Below are 24825 nucleotides of genomic sequence, written 5' to 3' on the forward strand. Positions count from 1 at the left end.
TCATTTAGCGTAAAGCTTAGTCCCTGTAATATATGTTACAGTGGTGCATTTGAAGTTGTTAATAAAAATAGGATAATTTGTTACAGTACAAATTGCACCTGAAACGCGAAAGAAACTGTACAGCACTATATCAAATATATATGAGGGTTGAAAGTCTTCTACACTTGGTTTAAGCTGTTGATAAATCACTTATTAATATTGTCATTTGATAATTGTTACCTTGTATCTTCATTAGTTAGACTAGATATTATAATCGAGTTATGTGCGAATATTACACGCCGTTATTCAGAATGACACAAAATAAATATCACCGGCTCAAAACGTATAGCTTTATTATTTTTTTTATTTTTAATCTCTTCTCTAGTTTCTTTTTCTCATTCACTTTAATGAAAATATATACCAAAACAGCGACTGATATAAGCATATATGTCCCTGCATTGTATACTGGGATATATGAATGATATAGGCACTTCGAATACTAATTATAAATTTGTCAAACTTTCTAAACTAACCATGCTGTAAATCTCAATACACTATATATGCCAAACGCAGTGCATATACATAACTTGCTTACTGCTTTGATTGCTTGAATGAACTTTGTTTCAAGGTGTACATCAAGTGAACTGGTAAATTTATAAGATTGAAGGGTATGCTTTAATATATTGGTAATTTTGGAAAGTGTGGACATATGAAAAGCGAGATATTGTCATCGGCAATTATACTGTTGAAACTGTTGACCTCTTGTGACGTCAGAGCGAACCTTGATATGGTGGAGGTGTGTCAATGTCCGATAAGTTCAGACGGCTGTGGTGTATTAATCTAAACGAACAAGGATTCCTAAAGTAAATAAGGTCGAAAAACTTTATCATAGATATGGCATAAAATGCATGTATTGTTTCACCGTGCTCAGAGCTGCATGGGGCATATCGTAGCTACTAAGTAAACCTATACAGTCTCTGCCACTATAACGTGCATGCCAGGTACTATACTTCTTGGCAGCAAAGTCTGACGAGAAGGTTGACAAGAAGGAAGGATTTCTTGCATCTTTATTGAGGGACACCAGAAGCTTCTAAGGGTATCTCGACTTTACCTTTCAGTTGTTAAACTTGGAGATCGGATGGATAAATTACAGTCTGAAAGAGACGAAACGGAGGATTTATTGGGTAAATTTCAATATTGTAAAATTTGAACGTGTAATATTAATATTTCATTCATCCAATGGTATATTCATTACCGAGGTCAGCACGTCGATGTCTCTGTAACGATCTAACGATAATTAGGACCGTATATACACAGATGGACTGGGAGGCATGCATAGGGTGCAGGAAGGAATTCTGTAGAATCGTAATTGAGTTTTAGCTCAGCTGCGGAAAACATTCAGCTGAGGTATAGCGATGGAGCGATTTTGCCGAAATTCTGTTATTTTTTGGCCACCGTGATTGAATGAATGACTTTTCGTTATTTTCCTTCGATTTGGCTAATATTTTTTAAGAGGTTTGTGTGAGTTAACTTTCATAAATATGAATCATGTATATTTGTAGGTCGTTTGAGGTCCCGACAGGTCATTTTCTGATAACGTAAAAAATGCTACTCCTCTAGAGGTTTTGTCTTAATTTACTGAAATGTTGTGGATATATCGTTTCAATGGCGGTGCATTGAAGTTGTTCAATGAAAATATGTGTGGGTCGAAAACAGGGGCTTTTGTATAAAGATTTCAGTTATGATGTACCCTTGGACAGCTCATAAGTCCACCACTCCTTTGTCAAAATTTATGGAAAAGTCCCGCAAAAGTTGTACAGAACTTTTCCATACTCGAGAGTATCAAGCATGATGTGATTGGTCCATCATTACACCCTCGGACATCACCATTTAACAATAAGGGTTGATTGATGTAGTTTCTACGGACTTTCCCCACTCCTTTGTCAAATTTAGTGGAACGGTCCAACAAAAGTTGTACATAACTTTTCCATACTTGAGAGTATAAAGCATGATGTGATTGGACCATCATTACACTTCGGACATCACCATATAAAAATAAGGGTTGATTGATGTAGTTTCTACGGACTTTCCCCACTCCCTTGTCAAATTTAGTGGAACGGTCCAACAAAAGTTGTACATAACTTTTCCATACTTGAGAGTATCAAGCATGATGTGATTGGACCATCATTACACTTCGGACATCACCATATAAAAATAAGGGTTGATTGATGTAGTTTCTACGGACTTTCCCCACTCCTTTGTCAAATTTAGTGGAACGGTCCAACAAAAGTTGTACATAACTTTTCCATACTTGAGAGTATCAAGCATGATGTGATTGGACCATCATTACACTTCGGACATCACCATATAAAAATAAGGGTTGATTGATGTAGTTTCTACGGACTTTCCCCACTCCCTTGTCAAATTTAGTGGAACGGTCCAACAAAAGTTGTACATAACTTTTCCATACTTGAGAGTATCAAGCATGATGTGATTGGACCATCATTACACTTCGGACATCACCATATAAAAATAAGGGTTGATTGATGTAGTTTCTATCGACTTTCCTCACTCCCTTGTCAAATTTAGTGGTCCACAAAATTTGTACAGAACTTTTTCATACTTGAGAGTATCAAGCATAATTTGATTGGCCCATCATTACACCCTCGGACATCACCATTTAACAATAAGGGTTGATTGATGTGCAGTTTCTATGAAATTTCCCACTCCCGTGTCCAATTTAGTGGAACGGTCCAACAAAAGTTGTACAGAACTTCTCCATACTTGAGAGTATCAAGCATGATGTGATTGGTCTATCATTAACAAATTTGGGTTGATTGATATAGTTTCTACGGCCTTTTCCCATTCCCGTGTCAAAGTGAGGCCTTGTTTAGTGAATGTACGGTATAAATGTCACTATGGTTGTAGCTCCATGAAGTTCACAAATTGCAGTATATTGGCCTAATACACACTTCTCTATAGGTAGCCACACCAAGGTGGCAAGCATCTGTTCATAAGATAATGTATTTTGCTTTCTTTTTTTCTGTTTTGTATTATCATTGTATCTCTATATTTTAATACAGAGAAGAATGAAACTACTGTACACTGGTATGATGGCATTAATCGAGCGCTTCTACCCGTTAAGTTGACGTATCTCCTTGGTCTATCTGGTGAGTGCTTAATTCCAAGTTTAATCGTATACATAACCGCCCCTCCCCCTCCCCTCTCCCTCCCCACGACTGCCCCTTAAACTGACCCTTGTTCTAAACCCACAGACTACCGTATATCCCATATGGGTATCATCAAAGAACCAATTCCATAACCCTCCATATCAAGTGAGATATGTACAGATATCCGAGATGAAGTTCCCTGTTCAAGGTGCAGAGTACATCATAACAGACTTTATGTCAATCACCCGAAAATGTTCAATCCCCTATCTCAGGAAAAGTGCCGAATAACAAAAGTTGGGAAAATGAAAGAATTTTGTAGACCGCGTTAGGCCTTCAAAGAGGAGCGTGTGAGAGTAAAAGGCTCGTCATGTTAAAACAAGTGACGGAAACCTTGGATTCTCGTTACTCAAAATGTACACGGTTAGGATCCGAAAAATTGTTGGAAAAACGTTATGATTGGCCATGATATCAGATATCCAGAGAGAGGGCTATAGCATTCTTTGAGAGTCACAATTCTACCAGGCTCCAGCGACCACATCACTTGGACGATTTAATGTGTGAGTCTATACGGGGGATTTATATGGAGATTGCTTTACCCTAAGCATCCCGATTCAAGAGGCACCCATCTTATTCTAGACTTCTTCAAGTCTTCTTCACAGAAACAAAACTTTCAGATTCCACAGGGGAAGAAACCTCAGAACAATTACTGAGTTATTTCGTTGTCTCACACCATGAATAGTTCCGAATTGGTGGCTGATATGAAATGACTAGTTATTGATGATTATACATTCAGGGGAGGGCTAGTTGTGTTAGGATAGTGAATTCACGATGTTTTGGCATTGTAATCGGCGCACTGTGGCCAAGTATGCGGGTCATGCCTTGGGCATGCACTCACTATAGCTGGAATCGAACTTCATATAACGTATTTCAGAGACTTGTTATATCACCCAATGAGACGTATTAATTTATAATAAGTAAATTGGGGTCGGGGGGGGGGGAGAATAATTATGGTTTCAATAATAATGTATATTTTTATTTTCATACAGACATACGGTACTTCATATAAGGGTATACCCAATAAAATTATTTCCTATTTGGAATTGGAAATTTTTCAGATTTTGTTGTTGTTGAAACTTTATATGTAAAGAAAAACACTATAGATTGTTAAGGTTTCCGTTACGTTTAACGTCCTATGTCACTAAGGATGAATTAAGTATGACGAACAGCTTTATTAACAGCTAAAGGGAGTAATCACTAATGTTGAACTTCCACCTTGTAAATAGAGTTTTATAACGTCCATAATGAAAAGCAGTGTTTGTTACGAAACTTTGTATAAATTTTAACACTCCCCCTCCCCCCCCTTTTTCTTTCGTTTTTCTTTCCCTTAGCGTGGGCGGTGATGAAACCTTATCTTCCAGTCTTCATGTATGAGATCGGTCTGAATACTGTACAGATCGGTTTCTTACGATCTCTAGAGCCGGTAACCGTCTTCACATCAAGTCCAATCTGGGGAACCGTAGCTGATAAGTTTAGCGTACACAAACCCTTAATGGTGTTATGCCTGGTCGGATCTGCCATCAGCTTCCCTCTACTACTCTTCGTACCGCCGGTACCTGAATCAAACTCAATGACAGATGAATACCCCGATGGGGTACAACCAGAGGTTTACTCGAACATAACCAGCACAGACCGATTGGACCAAAAAGGGAACCTTTCTTTCATAATGGACGATGGAAATGTCACCTCTCAACAAAGGATAGTAGATACAAGCGTCTTTTCGCAAACTTCTTTGCTGACCTTTCTTCTGGTTGCACTAGTGACAACAACTGACAATATCTTTCATTCTGGATTCTATTGCTTGTTAGAAGCAACTACGGTGGACTTATGTAAACTGTACCCGAAGCAATGCTTCGGCAGACAACGATCACTGGGTACTCTAGCAGTCGTAGTAGTATCACCTCTAGTCGGAATTGTAATTGACTCGTATCAGACTCATGACTTTCAAGTCGACTTATACTTTCTTCAAAGTGTATTCACTCCTTCGTTCATCCTCTACACTGTAATTTTAGTAATCGCTTTATTCCCAGTAGTGCAAATAGAGATTGCAAACACAGCTATAATGCCAACGACCTCTTTTTCCCATGAGGTAATCACTCTGTTTAGTGATCACCACGTGACTATGACGTTTCTCGTAGCAACTGTTGCTGGGGTCTGCAAAGGTATCAACGCGGCATATTTGTTTCTGTATCTTGAAGAGTTAAACGCATCTAAATTTCTTATGAGCTTGACTTTAGTAGCCACGTGCCTGCCGGAAACAGTTTTCCTCATCTATTCTGGGAGATTGATACGCTGTTTGGGCTATGAGGGCGTCTTTTGTTTGGGTTTGGTCGCTTATATTCTTCGTTTCCTAGGTTACACACTTGTCACAAACCCATGGATGATCTTACCATTGGAGACGTTGCATGGAATATGTTACGGACTTCTTTGGCCAAATTGTACCGAATATGCCAATCATGTCGCTCCGACAGGAATGTCGGCCACACTACAAGCAATTATGACCGCTCTGAAAGCAGGCATTGGTGAGTAAAAAAGCAAGCAAATAAACAAACAAACATCAAAGGAACAAACACAAACATGATTTCAGCAGGAAGAGCAAGTCGTCGGCGGATACCTCCATATCACGCATACGTCTGCGCAAGCTCTATTGCTTTCTCGCGCATGCGTGCACAACGTCATGGTACTTATAGAGATGGCGCTCTTTCTAAATAGCAACACTATATGCATGCATCATTTTTATCGTGCGTATTATGTATATATCATCAAGGGCGTAGGAACCGGGGGGTGGGGGGCGCCAGCCCCCCCCCCAGTGAAAAATGTGGAGGGGCGGAAGTATCATTCCGCCCCCCCCCCCCGCTTCGCAAGTCAGAAAACCCCTTTTTCATTTCCAAATGAGAAAAAAAATCTCATTTGGACCACCAAATTGCATCTAAGGCCAGGTGAAAATACAAAATTAAGTTTACAAAATGGAGTGGGTGTTGAAGTGTGCTATATTGCACCAAATTGCATCTGAGGCCACCTGGAAATGCAAAAAATTCCAAAAGGGAGGGGGACACCCCCTCCCCTTAGACCCCTCCCCCAGGCCGGCCATCAGTTTTCAGCCCCCCCCCCCACTCAAAAGTACCTTCCTACGCCACTGTATATCATCGTTATACTTCCTATATCTGCTTGCAGTAAAATGAAGTCTCTGTTAGGTTACTGTCGATATCGAAGGTTAAAGGTGGTTGCCATGTGCTATGGCCTAAATAATACAAGAAGTTGATACATTGCCAACATAGCCATGACGTCACAATGTTCATTATACGGTGTATCAGTAAAATTCAGTGTGCTTTGGAACCGTTCTGCAGTCTACCGTAGACTCGTGCATGATTCGAAGCTACCCAGAAATATATTCTGTGCACTGCAGGGCTTGCACAATACAAAAGGCGTCCTCAAATTCTATAGTGTAAAGATGCTATACGCCAAGTCTTTTCTATTTGAAGTTATAAATAGGTTTTCTCATAAATTTTATACTTCATTTGGCTTAGATTACTTAGATTCGAGTTTTTCTAAGCAATGTTTAGTTATCAGCTTCTTTTCTGTTTATCTCACAATTTTGTTTTCATTTTATTTTCTTTCTCATCAATACTAGGAGAAACCATTGGGATCGTCGCTGGTGGATTTATCTTCTACATCTACGGAGCGAGACATTTGTTTAGGTTAACAGCTCTGCTAGCTCTGTTAGCATTGTGTATTTATTGTGTTGATATCTGGATATACCACAGGCAGAAGAGACACGTTACCAATAGCAAAGAAGCAATGCAGAATTAGATGTTCGCAGTCAGAGAAGCTGCATTTTACGATTACCATCTGAGTACGACCCAATGATATGTATAGTTTATGGACATATTAAACTTGACATGACACGTACAACCGAATCATTGTTTAATGTCGTCCCGGGACGATTTGCCAACATCCGAGCTCTGCGGGTGTCACGGTGAGAATAATTGAACACAAGGATTACTTAATTAAAAAGTTGGTTGCCTTTCGGCAAAAGATTCCACCTCACCTCACCAGATTCATCAAAGTTATGTACACAATGTTTTCTCCGCGCTGTGTCATAATTATGTCCATTTTCTATTCTTTAAAACAAAAGAGAAATGCTGCTAACGTTTGCCGGTCAAGCTATGAATATTATGTACATAATGATTCCATATTCGTTAAAGCATTTTTTGAGGATAATTTGGTGCATTTAATTTAAACTAATGCATTGACCATTGATAATATAAATATTATGTCCATGTGGGGAGGGGCGAGGGGGGGGGTATGACATAGTCGGATAACATGACTGAATCTTACGTGATAATCTCTCAAGATTGATTTCATTTTTCGTTGCAGTAATTTACTCATCGTTTTATCAAACCGTCCGAGAACGCTTAGTTTTATTTTAGCTTAGCTATAAAGTTTCAGTATATACGGTACCTCCCAGTAATGTCTCAAATTAAATATTTGTGCAATTGTATTCCAATTGGTGGCTGTCACATCCATTGCCAAACGAAGATATTGATAACGTTTAAAATCAGTGTGTCTATATATGTCATGAGTACTTGTCGCATTTATAGGCCTATACACGGACGATGCTTTTCTCAAAGTAGTTTAGGCTCAGCCTATATACTTTTTACTATGTCAGATTTCTCAATGGTGTATGTGTTGCACCAGGATGCATATAACAGTCAATAGCGTAGAAGTAGCCTAGTACATTCCTGATACGATAAGTGTTGCAAATGTGGTATACTGGTAATTCATTTGTCATGTATTCATTGACTCCTTTAATTTATGATTTAATATTTATATATTGTCTCAGGTATAATATGTTACATTTATCGAGAAAATAAAAATGTTGTTGGATCATGGATGTCATAGAAGACAGTGTGCTCTGTTTTTTTGTTTTTCGTAAAAAAAAAATTGTAATGGATTTCTTTTGATAAGCGTATCAATTAGTCTGAAATAAACCAGCGAGAGCAGGCATTATTTAAATGGTAATTACGTTTGAAGATTTTTGTCTTTCAAATCTCACAGAAAGACTTACAAGTTCCCTTGTTTATATCGTCAGTTAACCCACTCTTCAACCCCTCACCTCACCTATACAATTCGGTCAGAAGCGTAACAAAACGCCCTTTTTTATGAGGGCCAATGCTTTTATGGAAACTGCAGGTAGAAACTATTTTCTACATAAAAAAACTGACTGTTTTTGAGAGGGCCTGACAAATATGTAGAAGGCGCTAGCCCTCGTCATACCCCCACGGTAAGGGGCGTTGCTAAACGTCTTTTTAGGGGGAGTCAGTGCATTTTAGATTGGCAGACAGAACCTGTTTTCCGTAAAAAAAAAATATGACTGTAGTATGAGAGGGTGGGTGGGGGGGGGGGTGGGGGCAGACAACTATTTGGAAGGAGCTAGCCCACCCATCCCCGTGTTTACACCATCATTAAATACCCCTCCTCAACCCCAAACCCACCTATGTATTTCCATCCTTATGCAGGATGTTTCCTTGAGACACGAAGTCATTGGGTAGCTAAACCCCAATTTAAAAAAGTGCATTTCGTTCCCCCAAAAAAGATTATTATTAAGGTGGTTAGACAGATATTTGGAAGAGGTTCCAGCCCTCATTCCTTCTCCTCTCGGTGATTACGCTACTGCACGCAGCACATTATGATTTACATCCCTTTTAATTAATCCTTGACGAAAAGCATAAAAGTACTCCCATCTTTGAGATTATTTCGAAGATTCAACGAAAGAGCTAAATTACCTATGCACAAGTTGTGTGAATGATATTACATGGCATCCGTAGTGACATCGTTTTCTGTGCCAAATTTGGTTTTTAATAATGTCTTTAATATGCTTTCCAAACTTATCTTTTGAACTGATTGTGATAATGACAACATCTAAGGACTTTTTAGCCATTATTTGGTATCCAGTTGAATATTCTCGCAGAGATATTAATGGATGAATTTTGCGTACGTTTTCACGGTAGGCCCCTCTGTTCAAGGTCAACGGATGACTATAACATTAGGTCCAAAATATTCGGATTTGGGTCTCTGATCTCAGGGCTCACACAGTGCTACGTATCTAAATCAGCGCTACGTATCTAAATCAGCGCTACGTATCTATGGAGTCTCCTAAAGGTCATCATATTTATCAACTTTCTATAGGATTGACATATATATATTTGAGATAGTATTCATACTCTCTACCTGAAATATGTATACCGCTCTGAAAAAACATGTCACAGTTCGACGTTTAGAACACAGAAGAGGGGAGTTAAATGTCATGTTCAGTAACCGAAAGGCTGTTTCGCGTTCCAAACTTTGCTTTATTCCGAAACAGCGCGCTCATTTAATTCGGGACTTCCCAATCGTAGTCTGCCTGTCCACACAGATCATCGAAACAAGAAAGAACCCAGCAATCGTTTATTGCAAGTACTATCTCGTAAGTATAATCGTTGTATTCAACTACTGACTGGCTAAAAGGAGGGTCACCGCTAAGCCAATAAGAATTGAAAATAAAAGCTCTCCCTGTGGAATCTTTGTTCGTCAAGTTCGAGATAACAGCTAATAACGTAACTATTTACAGAGCCCAATGCAGGCACACCGTGTGTAACTTTTTAGCCTAGGCCTACGTTTGCAGCGGAAGGTTGACAGTAATATTTGGTTATGTATGATAGGCTAGTTGGGTTCAAGTATGACGTATTTAAGACTTTCAATTGATCTCAATTGATGTCTCATATTCTAATTCCATATCGAGCCTTGAAGTGTATGCACCTCTCTCGTTACATTTTACATATTAAGGAAAGTTTGTTAAAGAAACTCTGGGCAATTTCTGTACGGTAGCTTGCTAAATACTAGTACGGTATAGTATTAGTATTATGGTTACAATTCTAACTAAGTATTGTGTCATAGTTTACTTCTAAAAAGTTGAATACGTCATTAGTTTAAGTGGATGACAATAAATGAGTTTAAGAATACTACCCATGCTTAATACAAATGTACATGGTTAGCGATTCACTTATTATTTCCCAGCTGACTTCATATTGGTTGAGACATGAACCTTGGATATGCCTTTATTGCTTTGACAATATTAAATAACTTAAACTATGTTGCTGGCAGCCCATTTTGTCTTAGCCATTTTATGAACAAAGGCGTCCCCTGTTTAGTCAACATTCATGATGAAATAATTGAAGGTGGAAATAGCAAGAGTGTAAATTTTGAAAAGGTTATCTGAAAATTCATATATTTATAGGTAAGCACCTAATCACTGCCTTGGAACCACGCATCGATGTTCAACAAAAACTAGCAAGGTGGAAATGCAATAGCACCTTACCTCACATTCAGCAAGGCCCTCAATTGTGATTTCAGCCGGATGTGCATCAGTGACTTACAAAATGGAAGTTACCAGACATAGTAAGTACAGAAACCAACTTGTCTCTTGGCATACATATTGTATTCTGTTCCCGTCAGATATAGTATCACTTTTAAGAACTGATCTGTCGTAGCCAGATGTACATATAATATCAGTTCAAGACTTTTACATTTGGAACACAAAAATAATCCACTCTGACCTGTGGAATGAATAGCTCATTAATGCAATGTCTTGGGGATAAGGTTTGTCACCCCACCTTAAGCTTGCACGGTTTCGCGAAAACTTACAACCGGTTTTTCTCTAGCAAAAAACCGAATCTGGCTCAAAAACCGGTTTTTTTCCCCCTCCCGAATTGCATTGAAAACATCCAAATCTCGATCGCTAAGATGCGTATTTTTGAAGCTTTACCAACAGCGTGTTCAAGTATGTTCGTTCGCAGTAAATTGTTAAAAATAAGAAGAATAAATTCAAGAAATGTTACTGCCTTCTGACTCTCATTTTATAACCTATGTTAACTAAACTGAAGTAAATATGTCGAAAAGAAATAGGTTAGTAAAAAATTTACTTAAAGTTTTAACATCACGTACACCTATCGTTTGTCTTGTGTTTACTGTACTTCACGAAGTTCAAATTCGTGTTCAGAAAAAAAATATCACGTTCATGTTAAATGTTATATTATATGTTCTAGCCATGTTCGCGGGTGGTATCTTGGCGGTAAAATAAATTTCTCTTCAAGGAGTGAAGAGAATTTACCGTCTACACTTTCAAGTACAAGTTGAAAAATATCCCTGGCAAAAGCGGGGATTAGGTCGGCAAAGAATATAAATTGTTAACGTTTAAGTTGGAAACATGTGTTCTTCAACGCAAACGAAAACCAACTGAGAGACGCCTTGTCTGATAACTGATAAGAAGAAATGTTTAAAGGAAACTTACAAAGAAAATAAAATCTATTAGCGTACAAAGGAGAATTGTCCCAACAGCAACATCTGTAATTTCCAGCCATGTATGCAACATTGTTACTCCTTTAATATTCCTTGACTCAAGCCTGACGCCAGGTGTGTCTTGTGAATAATGGACTGTGATTGTTCTAATGTTACTTGTTGCATCTTAGTTGTTAAACTCAGAGCCCCCCCCCGTGATTGTTCTAAAGTTACTTGTTGCATCTTAGTTGTTAAACTCAGAGCCCCCCCCGTGATTGTTCATTGTTCTAATATTACTTGTTGCATCTTAGTTGTTAAACTCCCAGAGCCTCCCCCCCCCCCTCCTTCGACTGTACATGTCGTGTGGTATTGTGGATTGCGCAATGTACCTTTCAAGTTTTAACGTTCATTTTTTGAACACGAACTGTGATCAATGTGTTTGAAAAGATTTTCTCCATATCCTCTACTATTAAATTGAAGTTAAATAATAAGAAGAACACAAAGAGGACAAACACGGATATAATTTATTTTGAACTGCATCTCGTCATTTGAGTGTGTACTTCTCACAACTACTAACGTTGGCAACCAAGGTCAGTTCAATACTACAAGGTACCTAACTGATGCACGCATATAAGGGCTGCATAGCCTAATGTTAGGCCTAGCTATCCACCCTCAAGCACTGGTTATGGCGTGTGCCGATCGTAGCTGACAATGTCGTCTTTCAGAAAAGCTTTCTCTTGTTGCAATTTACTTTCATATTGCAAAAAGAACTGTAAATAGGAGAAACCAAAGTCAACAAACTTGGTTTTTTCCAGTATTTGAAATTCACATTTCGGTTTTTCCGGTTTTTTCGGTTTTTCGGTTTTCTTAAAATAAAAAATAGTACCGAAATTCGGTTGGAAAAAACCGGTTTCGGTACTAAAACCGGTTTACCGTGCAAGCCTACCCCACCTCCCCCCCCCCCAAAAAAAATGGGTTGATAAAATGTACGATCTTTGTTTGAAAGATCACAGGAAGTCCTGTGCTATTCCAAGTGAGTAGTGAAGTGCTTTAGGTTGATAGTGATTCCTATTCTACCATTTTCCCTAAGGGACCCGTGCCATTTAGAAGCTGGATAATAAGGCTACTGAGCCTCGCATAAATTGTATTATCAGGGATCATGCACCCCCCCCCCTAACGCTAGCCCTAACCCTCTCAAGAAAAAGTGATCTGTAGTTGGATTTGTTTTTGAATTGAACTGTGTTTAGAGTTTAGTTATCTAAAGTTATTGAATTATAATAAATTGAGTCATCAGTTTTTGAACCCCATTGGCCCCTCAAGATTCAAACCAAAATATGACATAAAAATGTATGTACAATAGCCTAGTTGCTATGGGAACCAATATATGAAAATGTTGGTGGCCCAGAGTAGGCTGATATGATGGAAGATTTTTCTTCCAGATTTCAATATATTCCATACTTTTTGAACGAAATGTAATATTTTCACTCCTCTGAAGTAACATTTTGCCTTCGTAATTCCTGGTATTTCTTGTGGTCAGATACAGTTTGTATATTGTGGATTGGGAGACATGCAATCTACATTTTCTAGAATCTCTGCTAATTTTTTGTTAATTTATGCTCATAGATTTCAAGGAAGGATGCCAACTTCTCTCTCAAGCTCTAGAGAATGCATCGTTCGTAGCCATCGATGGAGAATTCACTGGTCTACACGGTATCCACAAACCGAATCAATTTGACTCTCTCGAGGAGCGATATCAAAAGCTGAGAACGGTATAAATGAGAGTTCTAAATCAGTCTAGCACTCACTAGAAGGTTTAAGCAACAGAGCAGAAAAATACCGTAACCTTTTATTATCGAGATGGTTAAAGATGAACAGCCCTCCCTAAACAGCTCTCGAAGATGTTTGGTAGTATCTCAGATTAAAAGATTGTCAGGGGGGCTGCCTTGTTTGGAAGTCATGCAAGTTGTAACCATCTCTATCATATGTTAATCATGATATTCCTTTCAGGGGATGGAAGGGGGGGGGGAGTGTTGGTGGAAGGGAGTAACTTCATTCTATGTATCCCTCTATTGTGTACAGTGTATTCTAACTTATATCATAATTGTAAACAGAAAGAATGTAGTTTCTTGTTGTCACCTCCAATTAATTCACATTAATTTTTTCTCCCTGTTTTTCAAAAGGGTTCAATGGATTTCCTGTTAGTTCAGTTTGGCCTATGTGTCTTCAAATACGACGGTGCAAAATCAAGGTATGTAATCATCGCTGTGTATTTGAACGACGTTTATACAACTTTTGCTACGAGCTGTTTCTCTTAAATTTGCAGATACTTGATGTGTTCTTTGATCCCGCCAATTCCTCCTATTCAAAACCAGACTGTAATAATAATAGATGTCGAAAGCTGGGCACACACTTCGTATGGTTTAATGTTTTATAGTTTGTTTAACTTGCACAGGGCAAGCACTTAATACTGGCTACACTCTGCACACAGCAAAGAAAAAGTTCAGAAGCTCATCTGAATAGCAGATTTCTTCTTTATAAATCTGGCCATGTGGTGCCCCTACTGGTCGTAACCAAGATCAACTTGACTTTATAGTGACCTATTTTTCTATAGTGGTCCAGACCATTTAAACTTGCAAGATGCAACTAACCACTCTACACTGAACAACTGAAAATGACTGTTTCTGGTAAACGATTGGTGCTCGGTTTAGTCACGCGCAAAGTCCTTTCCCTGTGATATATACTATGCTATTATGTATACTATGCTGTATGCATATATCTCCTAATGCTATAGATACAGATCAGCTGTATGCTATGCTGTGTACTATGCCATGATGTATACTATGTTGTATGCATATATGCTAATGCGATAGATACAAATAAGCTGTGTGCTATGCTATTATGTATACTATGCTGTATGCATATATATGCTAATGCTATAGATACAGATCAGCTGTATGCTATGCTGTGTGCTATGCCATGATGTATACTATGTTGTATGCATATATGCTAATGCGATAGATACAAATAAGCTGTGTGCTATGCTATTATGTATACTATGCTGTATGCATATATCTCCTAATGCTATAGATACAGATCAGCTGTATGCTATGCTGTGTGCTATGCCATGATGTATACTATGTTGTATGCATATATGCTAATGCGATAGATACAAATAAGCTGTGTGCTATGCTATTATGTATACTATGCTGTATGCATATATATGCTAATGCTATAGATACAGATCAGCTGTATGCTATGCTGTGTGCTATGCCATGATGTATACTATGTTGTATGCATATATGCTAATGCGATAGATACAAATAAGCTGTGTGCTATGCTATTATGTATACTATGCTGTATGCATATATATGCTAATGCTATAGATACAGATCAGCTGTATGCTATGCTGTGTGCTATGCCATGATGTATACTATTCTGTATGCATATATGCTAATGCGATAGATACAAATAAGCTGTGTGCTATGCTATTATGTATACTATGCTGTATGCATATATGCTAATGCGATAGATACAAATAAGCTGTGTGCTGTGCTATTATGTATACTATGCTGTATGCATATATCTGCTAATGCTATACAGATCAGCTGTATGCTATGCTATGCTGTGTGCTATGCTATGATGTATACTATGTTGTATGCATATATGCTATAGATACAGATTCTTTTTACTTGATTAGCAATGAACCATCTTTTTTAACTTTGAAGGCTAGGTCTTTTTTCATTTTCTCCTTGAATTTTCAATTGTTTTTAACACCAGTGTATTTGTCATCTCTCATAGGTACACCGCGTACCCTTTCAACTTTTATGTATTTCCCCGCCCGGTCAACAGACATGCTCCTGATATCCGATTCCGTTGTCAGGTGAGAAAGAAGCAGTCATGTTGTAAATACAAGTGGCATTGTTTCATGCGGATTTGCCTGCTTTTGAAGTATTTTTGCTGTAGGCTAGATGAAAGCAGTATATAGTTTTGATAGTTAAACAAATAGTATACTGTTTATATAAACTATCCATGTAAATGTTTGTTCATGTTTTAATCTGACCTTGGAACTGTATTTTTTTGTTGTTCAAATTGTCACAATTTTGTGGATTCTTAAAATGAAAGATGAATGTGTTGATGGCATAATCTGTCACTCTGCCAAAATGATCGTAAAAATTTTCTTGAAGTTGAGAACTTGAGACAATGGATGAGTCGTACTCCTATTATGCTGGTAATATTTCAGCATGTCAAAACTTAGTGACAGAATCATTTATGGCACTGATACAGGCTAAGGTTAATCTGTGCCTCATTATAGTCACAATTTAATTTGTTGTTTGGTGCAACAAGCTGCAAGGGTGCGACGTAGACCTTCCTTGTCAACGATTGTACGACTAACTGAACAGTTTTACAGGCGTTGCAAAATAAGGTACACAAGAGCATTAGATGTCTTGCTCAGTTTTAAGTCACAATGGAAACTTGTGAAGAGAAATATTGTCATAAAAGTTAGAAACATCCTGGAAATAGATGAAAAGTGTAAAGGAAAGCCAAAAATGTCTTCCCTAACCCTTCCAAAATCAAAAAGGGTTTTTGAAGCTTAGTAGTGAATTCTTTTTAATAGCATATCTAGCAGTTTGTTATGAGGGTCACTTGTGGTCTGCATTTGTGATTTTGCCATCAAATGTCTTAGATAGTCAGGGATCTCTGTTAGGTGACAAATTTAACACCTCGCTCAACAAAACTTTACACAATCTGTTTATTTATTCCAGAGCTCCAGTATTGATTTTCTGGCATCCCATAACTTTGATTTCAATAAAGTTTTCCGCGATGGTAAGTGTTTACTGCGTACTAAAGTAACCTTACCTTTGACCATTGCAATCACATGTTTGATCGTCCAGAATTGCATTGTTCAGCGACTGGTGTGTTCTGGCTGGATCAATGTGTTTGTAATGTCCTGCTTACTCCCATTTTCTGTGTTCTTTCCATGTTCTTATTAGTCATTAGGGACTTATTTGTCATACTAATGAGATGTACAATAGACCAATATCATTTGTCTTTGTGACAGAGCAACTTATGATGAACAACGGCTCTAATGTCTTATTACAAAAGTTCAATCTAAAATATTAAAACCTTTAACACAAAGTTATACTGACATTGATATCAGTTGAACACTTTTGAAAGTCACCTTGAAAATATGGAAAGGAATACAAAGACATAATGAAATGGTTTCATAGCCTTGTGACACTATCACAAATTTTACGTTCCAAATGGGGCAAGATTTTCCATAGATAGTGGTGGGAGTTGTTCATCAGAAAAATCTGTACCATACAAGCTAACAATGATATTTGCATTGGCTTCTTTTTCCATCCTTGTCTTATCAAATAATTCCTGTAATGATTTTTTCCTTTTCATAGTGTTATTTACTACTGGGTTTCCTTCAATAGTTTTGTTGTTGTTGTTGTTGCTAAAATTGCACCTCCAATATCTTGCAATTCTAGCCTGCAATTTATCAGCTTTTCTCAAAATGTTCCAAAAAAGAGAGGTGAAATTTGTTCGCAAATATGAACAATTCTATACCAGTGTCTGTATGCCGGACGTTAGTAATTTCATCTTCTTGTGACAAAGAAAATGTCATGGATCTGTAATAGATAATACTGTATTCAAATTACAAACCCTATTTACTTACTCTCTGTTGTACAATGAATAACTCTGTACAGGAATTTAAAGTGCTTAATTTGTTTTATAGTTGACAGTGAAGTAACATTAATTGTTAACCAATAGGGAAGCTTGTCTCACAAGGCTGTTGATCATTTTGTTGAGCTATGAAATGTACTTCTCACTTGCATCATTCTTAGGAGACTGACCTTAAGTAGAGAAACATAAACTCAACAAACATATTGATCTATTATGATGGGGATAAGTGTCATGTTTAACTTCACCCAAAACAGCTAAGAAAAATATTATTCCATTCTGGAGATAAATATATATAGTTTTTTCACACACAAGGAAGAGGACTTGATCAAGTCTAAATATGACATCATTGAGCCACATGTGCTACAATTATACATGTCTTTTTATTTTACTTTTTTATTTATTACTATGTTTTGTTTTCTGTGATGGAGATTGACATTTTATATTAGGCGCAGTATAAGTCCACATTGATTGATGGAAGAGCACCATGTTTCCTTGACTTTAGCAATAACCAAATCAACCTTTCTTTGATTATCTCTCAGGTATTCCATTCTTGACCAACATGGAACAAGAGAGGTTGAAGGACCTTGTGCTGGAACGACATTCCCAGTCAGAGGTTGCCTACAACCCCGTCGGTGGCACAGGCAAAAGTCCAAAGTTTGTCTCACCGGCTACGAACAAAGCACCGGTGGATGTCCCCGAGGAGGAGAAGGAATTCCTAGAGGGAATATGGTAAAAAATATGATATTCTTTCTTACATCCATTTAATCTTTGGCAACACATAGACATTTCAAAAACAGAGTTTAAATTCTACATAATATTTCATCATTGGCTGGTGTCATTCTCTTTCCCTTTTTTTTTTACTATGTGAGAATTAACATTTGATATTAACAATATGCAGTGTCGTGTTTATTAATTTGTACCACTAACAACAAGGGCAGAGGTTTGTGTAAAGCAAGTGTAGGTTTTACTTTCAGAACATTTTGTCACCTATGTTCATAAAATCAGAAAAAAAGAAAAAGAAAAGTGATTTAGCAAGGTTTGCAAAACAGTCAACAAGGCCACACGTAGGCTGAACGAAGGTCTTATGTTGGTTCAGTCTATGTGGACTTGTCTGATCCAATAGGCTAAAAATGAGAGTTTATTTAGTGTCATTTATTGTATGTGTTTATCTTGTATAAATTAAAACCAGAATCTGGGATAACTTGTTCTCAAATAAAATCTGTGACGTTTGGAGTCTCAGAAGATACTACGTGCCGCAATCCTGCCTTCTAAAGGAACTGACCAATCTTTTGAAAATTAGCAGTAGCTTATCAAGTCATTACATTCTAAATTGACAATTTCATATCAAATAATGACAAGAACTGGATTTCTCATTCATTCCTCATACCCCTCCCCCACCCCCCCTTCCTCACCTACATACCGAGTGTTACCTTTGCTCTACTTTTAGATGTATCATGAGTTCCTCATTCCCCTTCCCCCACCCCCTCCCCCGCTTCACCTACATACCCAGTGTTACCTTTGCTCTACTTTTAGATGTATCATGAGTTCCTCATAGCAATCTCACGGTTTCTTCCTCACAGTAATGATGTCGAGAAGTTTCTACCGGACAAAAAGAAAGCCAATCTGAGTCTTCCACCTTGCAATGGGTAAGGTTGTCTGAACATTGTCTCTTTATAAATAGATGTCTGTTTAAATTTAAAGCATTTCCTACAATGGTACTGAAGTTATCTTGTTCTTCACGTAGAATGTTTGAATTTAGGTATTGAAGTTTATCCTTAGTTTGTAGGGTATTTCATTTGATCAGTCCTGTGTTTTTTTGAGAATACAATAGTGGGCGTCGTGGTGGTCCAATGGAATTGCCATCTAAGGAATGAAGGGGTTGAGTCATAGCCAGATCATTACGTTGTGTCCTAAGGTGAGGTACTTGATCTCGTTTGCCTCTCTTTACCGAGGTGTGTAAGTGGGGACCTGCGAGGTATCTGGTAAATATAGTTTGTGGCTGCATCTGTATTGGATGTCCACTCAGGGGACATGTCAATGTGATGCCCTGTAATACCCGGGGAGAGAATATTTGAATTGTCCACACATGGGTGTGACAAGTTACCAGTGACCAGGGAGTTAAATGTTGCCTTCATACAAGACTATAAACCTTGAAAGTTTAACTTTAGTGTTGTAGACAAATAAGACCTAAAAGTGGATTAATTGATGTACTTTTGAATGAGTTTAAGCTTGTTCTCATCATGAAATGAAAGCCACGCAAGTTGTTGATGGTAACTCGGTAATGAGCAAAAACACTAGGTCATATTAACTAGCTTTGTGAGTTACCTGCTTTGAGAAATCATCTGAGGTATGCTTTGAGTAATGGGGGGTTGAGGGTGCTGGTATTACCAAGATCTTCAAGAGGAATACACCAGCGCAAGAGATCTGCTAATATGTGTATCTATCTGTCAGTCTCTATGTTTAAGACAATAGATCTTGTGAGGTATGCTTTCTATTGAGAGGGTCTCATTCAGTCAGAGGAACATTATTGCTCAAAAGCCTCCTACCTCTGAGGTATTCTGTTATATGTTTAACAAATGAACCTCATGTGTGGCTCGTACCTCTGAGGTATTCTGGTATATGTTTAACAAATGAACCTCATGGGTGGAAGGACAACCTTAAAATTGGGCCCTGTCAGAGTGTCCATTGGGAAGATTGTTTACAAGATGGTGGTGTGTTGGAACTCATGCCTGATGAGATGGTCACATTTGCCGAGCGGTGTGTATTTGATCATTTGCTACTTAAGTGGCTTCTGTGAGGTAGCTTCAGTCTGTAGGAGTCATGTAGTACCTGCTTTTAATGAGTGGATTCTCTGAGCCTTTAACCTTGAGTTTTCAAAAGAACAATATATTTAGTCAAATTTGAAGGAAATATCAAACACAGTCTCTAAGTATCTTGCGGTTATAGACTTTTCTTTCATCTTTACTTTTCTCTATTTAGTTTTAAGAGGAAGCTAATCTACCAGACCATTTATGCCAAGTAAGTCTCTCTCTTTCATTTTCTGCTTTTTCTCCTTTTCTTTCCCCTCAGTTTTATTGGTCTTTGCGTTAGTAAAAACAGTCAAACAGCCAAACTAACATTATATTAAAGAGAGGGCATAAAATATTGTACGAAGCTCTAGAGAGGACATGGTATGTTATTGCGTATGTACGTAATAATACTACGTACGTATGCAATAATGATCACATGCGTACATAATAATACTACTTACGTACATGATATGTATATATGTGATAATAAGTACACACGTAGTATTATAACAATCGTATGTGATAATTGTTACGTACATACGTAGTAATCTAGGCCTACGTACGTAATAATTAGGCCTATGTACATACGTACGTTATATAGCCTATGTTAACACTTGTCTAATGTAAGCAATGATATACTGCGGATTATATCTTCATTTCAAAGATGCGGGAGAGGGATGAACTTGTTTGTATGTATTTTAGGCACAGGCAAACCTGTAGTGTTAGTGGAACGAACGTACCTTTGCTGTCTCCGGCATTTTGTAGTCCGCTCAATCGTTAAACTAAGTTTGACTTCTGTGGTTGGATGATTGATACATGCGAGGTTTACAATCAACGAGAAGTATTAGTATATTATAATATAGTAATACCGTACAGTAAAGCGTACATATGCAAGTATCTTTCTTGTAGGCCAATATGTAACAGTATCTACGAACTGCTACTACCTAGGTATAGTCAACGTAAAATTATCACGTACGTACGTAATATTTATTACGTACATACGTAGTATTATTAGCTACGTACGTAATCAAATTATTATTGACCCTGTCCCATCTAGAGCTACGTAATATTGCAATGCAGGCAATTTTGAGACAACGAATCGTTTCCATGTTTGGATGTCGGGAAACATATTTTCAAGGATAAAGTCACAGGGTCAAAATACTTCTCACATTTGAAGAAATGAAACTTGATTATACGGTCCATACCTCATTTCTGTTACTGACATAAATAGCTTACATTTTCTGCTTTCTCTGTGGTAAATTTCTTACACTGAACAGAAAATTTTGACTGGAGATTTGAATTTATTTGCAAATACTGCCCTCTATGTTATCTTATTTCTCTTCCTACCTTGTTCATCAGTATCTACCCAAAATGCAATTTTTTCCTTTTACATTCCAGATGGCCAACTGGTGTTCATTTGGAATCTCATCCTGTTGAGAAAAGTGTTAGTTTCAGTCTTATAAATATTGCTAAAAAGGGACATCTTGAGAAAACTAAAATTATGTTTCCCATCTTTTATTCTACAATACATATTTTATTTCATACCATCATTAATACATAGATTCCTTCTGTTACCTATGCCCAAGGAATTAATAATTGTGGTAGGTTTGTGTCAATGTCAGGATCTTCAATGTGATCTAAACATTTGATATTCCTGCCATGGATAATACAGAGTTTATTCATAAACAAACTCTCAGAGAGGGATTATCCTTAAATTGTAGCAAATATTTTAGCTTTCCTGAAGATCTCTGTAATTAATCCTTTATTCCAAAACGGCATTCTGGAATATTTCAAAGTTTTTCCATGTTTGAAATGATTTTCATCGTAATGAAACTTAACTGACGACCAAACATCGTTCGTGGATTTGATTAACAAAACTATCGTGAAAACTACTTTCCGTGTTGACTGAACTAGCTCTGTATAAAAACCACCCAATGTGGGGGGGTCCTTCACCCTTCTATGTTTGTCTTCACTCACCATTTTTTTTAGAGATTTTTTAGAGGTTTGTATCGCATATCTCATGTTACTTAGAAAACCAGGGTTGGTCGAAAAAGAACAAAATAACCTGAGGAATGAGAAAAGTAGTAAACTACGCAAGACGCCATTTTCGATTTTTTCTGATTTTATTCACAGAGACTGCAAAGCATTTGCGTAAACAGAGCATCTCAGGAAGAAAAGAAGAAACTGGATAAGCAGAAACTACAGAATGCCATGGTTTGTATCTTTTAATATCTATTAAGTTATCATCTTGAAATATTTCGGAGCGGATCTTTGTGTGTGTTCCGTCAAACTTTTTTGGCAATATCTTCACATGTTGAAATCTCATGATGTTCAAATCACAGTCGAAGTCTGTGAAGTTTGCTGCAGAACAGATTTCAGCCATTCGTCTAGTCCGAGCTAAGTTTTATTGGCTTTACATAAAATGGGCTAATACTCTCCTAATTTGGCAATTTAAGAAGTTTTTACGTTCCTCGAGTGGAATTTTACAAGAACGAGTTATTACTCTTTGATGTCGCCATTCTGGGGAGAAGTGAAACCGCCTGGGTACCTGGGAATGATTGGTTAGGGTTAGAAATGGTTCCTTATTCAATTATATGTTCTGCCTGGGTACCAGGGAATGATGGGATGGGTTAGGGTTAATAATGGCTCCTTATTCAATTATTTGTTCTGCTTGGGAATGATGGGATGGGTTAGGGTTAGAAATGGCTCCTTATTCAATTATATGTTCTGCCTGGGTACCTGGGGAATGGTGGGAGAGGTTAGGGTTAATAATGGCTCCTTATTCAATTATTTGTTCTGCATGGGTACCTGGGAATGGTGGGAGAGGTTAGGGTTAATAATGGCTCCTTATTCAATTATTTGTTCTGCATGGACACTTGGGAATGATGGGATGGGTTAGGGTTAGAAATGGCTCCTTATTCAATTATATGTTCTGCATGGGTACCTGGGAATGGTGGGAGAGGTTAGGGTTAATAATTGCTCCTTATACAATTATTTGTTCTGCCTGGGTACTTGGAAATGATGGGATGGGTTAGGGTTAGAAATGGCTCCTTATTCAATTATATGTTCTGCCTGGGTACCTGGGAATGGTGGGAGAGGTTAGGGTTAATAATGGCTCCTTATTCAATTATTTGTTCTGCATGGGTACCTGGGAATGATGGGATGGGTTAGGGTTAGAAATGGCTCCTTATTCAAATATTTGTTCTGCCTGGGTACCTGGGAATGGTGGGAGAGGTTAGGGTTAATAATGGCTCCTTATTCAATTATTTGTTCTGCATGGGTACCTGGGAATGATTGGATGGGTTAGGGTTAGAAATGGCTCCTTATTCAATTATTTGTTCTGCCTGGGTACCTGGGAATGGTGGGAGAGGTTAGGGTTAATAATGGCTCCTTATTCAATTATTTGTTCTGCTTGGGAATGATGGGATGGGTTAGGGTTAGAAGTGGCTCCTTATTCAATTATATGTTCTGCCTGGGTACCTGGGAATGGTGGGAGAGGTTAGGGTTAATAATGGCTCCTTATTCAATTATTTGTTCTGCATGGGTACCTGGGAATGATGGGATGGGTTAGGGTTAGAAATGGCTCCTTATTCAATTATTTGTTCTGCCTGGGTACCTGGGAATAGTGGGAGAGGTTAGGGTTAATAATGGCTCCTTATTCAATTATTTGTTCTGCATGGGTACCTGGGAATGATGGGATGGGTTAGGGTTAGAAATGGCTTCTTATTCAATTATTTGTTCTGCCTGGGTACCTGGGAATGGTGGGAGAGGTTAGGGTTAATAACGGCTCCTTATTCAATTATATGATCTGCATGGGTACCTGGGAATGATTGGATGGGTTAGGGTTAGAAATGGCTCCTTATTCAATTATTTGTTCTGCCTGGGTACCTGGGAATGGTGGGAGAGGTTAGGGTTAATAATGGCTCCTTATTCAATTATGATCTGCATGGGTACCTGGGAATGATTGGATGGGTTAGGGTTAGAAGTGGCTCCTTATTCAATTATATGTTCTGCCTGGGTACCTGGGAATGGTGGGAGAGGTTAGGGTTAATAATGGCTCCTTATTCAATTATATGATCTGCATGGGTACCTGGGAATGATTGGATGGGTTAGGGTTAGAAGTGGCTCCTTATTCAATTATATGTTCTACCTGGGTACCTGGGAATGGTGGGATGGGTTAGGGTTAGAAGTGGCTCCTTATTCAATTATATGATCTGCCTGGGTACCTGGGAATGATGCAATCGTCTACCTGGGTACCTGGAAATGATGCAATCGTCTGCCTGGGTACCTGGGAATGATGCAATCGTCTGCCTGGGTACCTGTGGATGTTGGAATGCTTACCAAGGGTATCGTTCTTATTCTGCAGGATGAGGTGGAAGAGGCAGCGGGTTTTGCCAAAGTGATTCAGATGCTGTCTTCATCCAAGAGGACCATCGTCGGCCATAACATGATGCTGGACCTCATGCACACCCTCCATCAGTTCAGTGGAACTCTTCCAGAGGTAAGTTCATCCTCTTTGCTGGAAAGAAGAGACAAAATACCTTTCCAGAATAAATTGTGAGGATTTTTTTTCAAAGTTTTGCCAATTAATTTACGCTCATAGGTCAAAACGTTACTGCGAAATTTTCATAGTCGGGTCTGCCGTTTACAACTTTTCCCTTAAACCTTTCCGTATTTTTTTTGTGCATTATTGTCACAGGCTGTTCTGATCGATTTTTACTAATTAAGGAGGAAGGAAGTATTTACAAAAGGAGAGAGAAGTTTGGCAGATAAAACCAGAAGATAAATAAATACATCAATGAAATGACATTAGAGAGGTTGTCATA

At 38.0% G+C, this 24825-nt stretch overlaps 2 protein-coding genes across 5 annotated transcripts in view; both read left to right on the forward strand.

Annotated features, from left to right (window-relative positions):
• The first annotated feature begins 986 nt into the window (after positions 1–986).
• LOC139960369 (major facilitator superfamily domain-containing protein 6-like) lies at positions 987–7451 on the forward strand. The gene is made up of 4 exons (XM_071958683.1): positions 987–1163; positions 3063–3149; positions 4538–5728; positions 6838–7451. The coding sequence occupies exons 1-4, from the start codon at positions 1118–1120 to the stop codon at positions 7014–7016; spliced, it is 1503 nt and encodes a 500-aa protein (XP_071814784.1). The 5' UTR covers positions 987–1117; the 3' UTR covers positions 7017–7451.
• A 2079-nt stretch (positions 7452–9530) lies between these two features.
• Positions 9531–24825, forward strand: part of LOC139959376 (poly(A)-specific ribonuclease PARN-like) — a 56049-nt gene continuing 40754 nt past the window's right edge. For 3 of the 4 annotated variants that reach the window (XM_071956940.1, XM_071956942.1, XM_071956943.1), the window contains exons 1-12: positions 9531–9672; positions 10483–10643; positions 13146–13291; positions 13703–13770; positions 15321–15402; positions 16286–16346; positions 17750–17939; positions 18791–18856; positions 20190–20228; positions 21398–21443; positions 22133–22213; positions 24366–24500. In XM_071956940.1, coding sequence (XP_071813041.1) covers positions 10625–10643; positions 13146–13291; positions 13703–13770; positions 15321–15402; positions 16286–16346; positions 17750–17939; positions 18791–18856; positions 20190–20228; positions 21398–21443; positions 22133–22213; positions 24366–24500 — 933 coding nt within the window. In that variant the 5' untranslated portion in view covers positions 9531–9672; positions 10483–10624. Of the gene's footprint in view, positions 9803–10482; positions 10644–13145; positions 13292–13702; positions 13771–15320; positions 15403–16285; positions 16347–17749; positions 17940–18790; positions 18857–20189; positions 20229–21397; positions 21444–22132; positions 22214–24365; positions 24501–24825 lie in introns of all 4 variants that reach the window. The other variant, XM_071956941.1, reaches the window with a different exon arrangement.

Source organism: Apostichopus japonicus, chromosome 19, assembly GCF_037975245.1.
Source record: "Apostichopus japonicus isolate 1M-3 chromosome 19, ASM3797524v1, whole genome shotgun sequence".
Lineage (NCBI taxonomy): Eukaryota > Metazoa > Echinodermata > Holothuroidea > Aspidochirotida > Stichopodidae > Apostichopus > Apostichopus japonicus.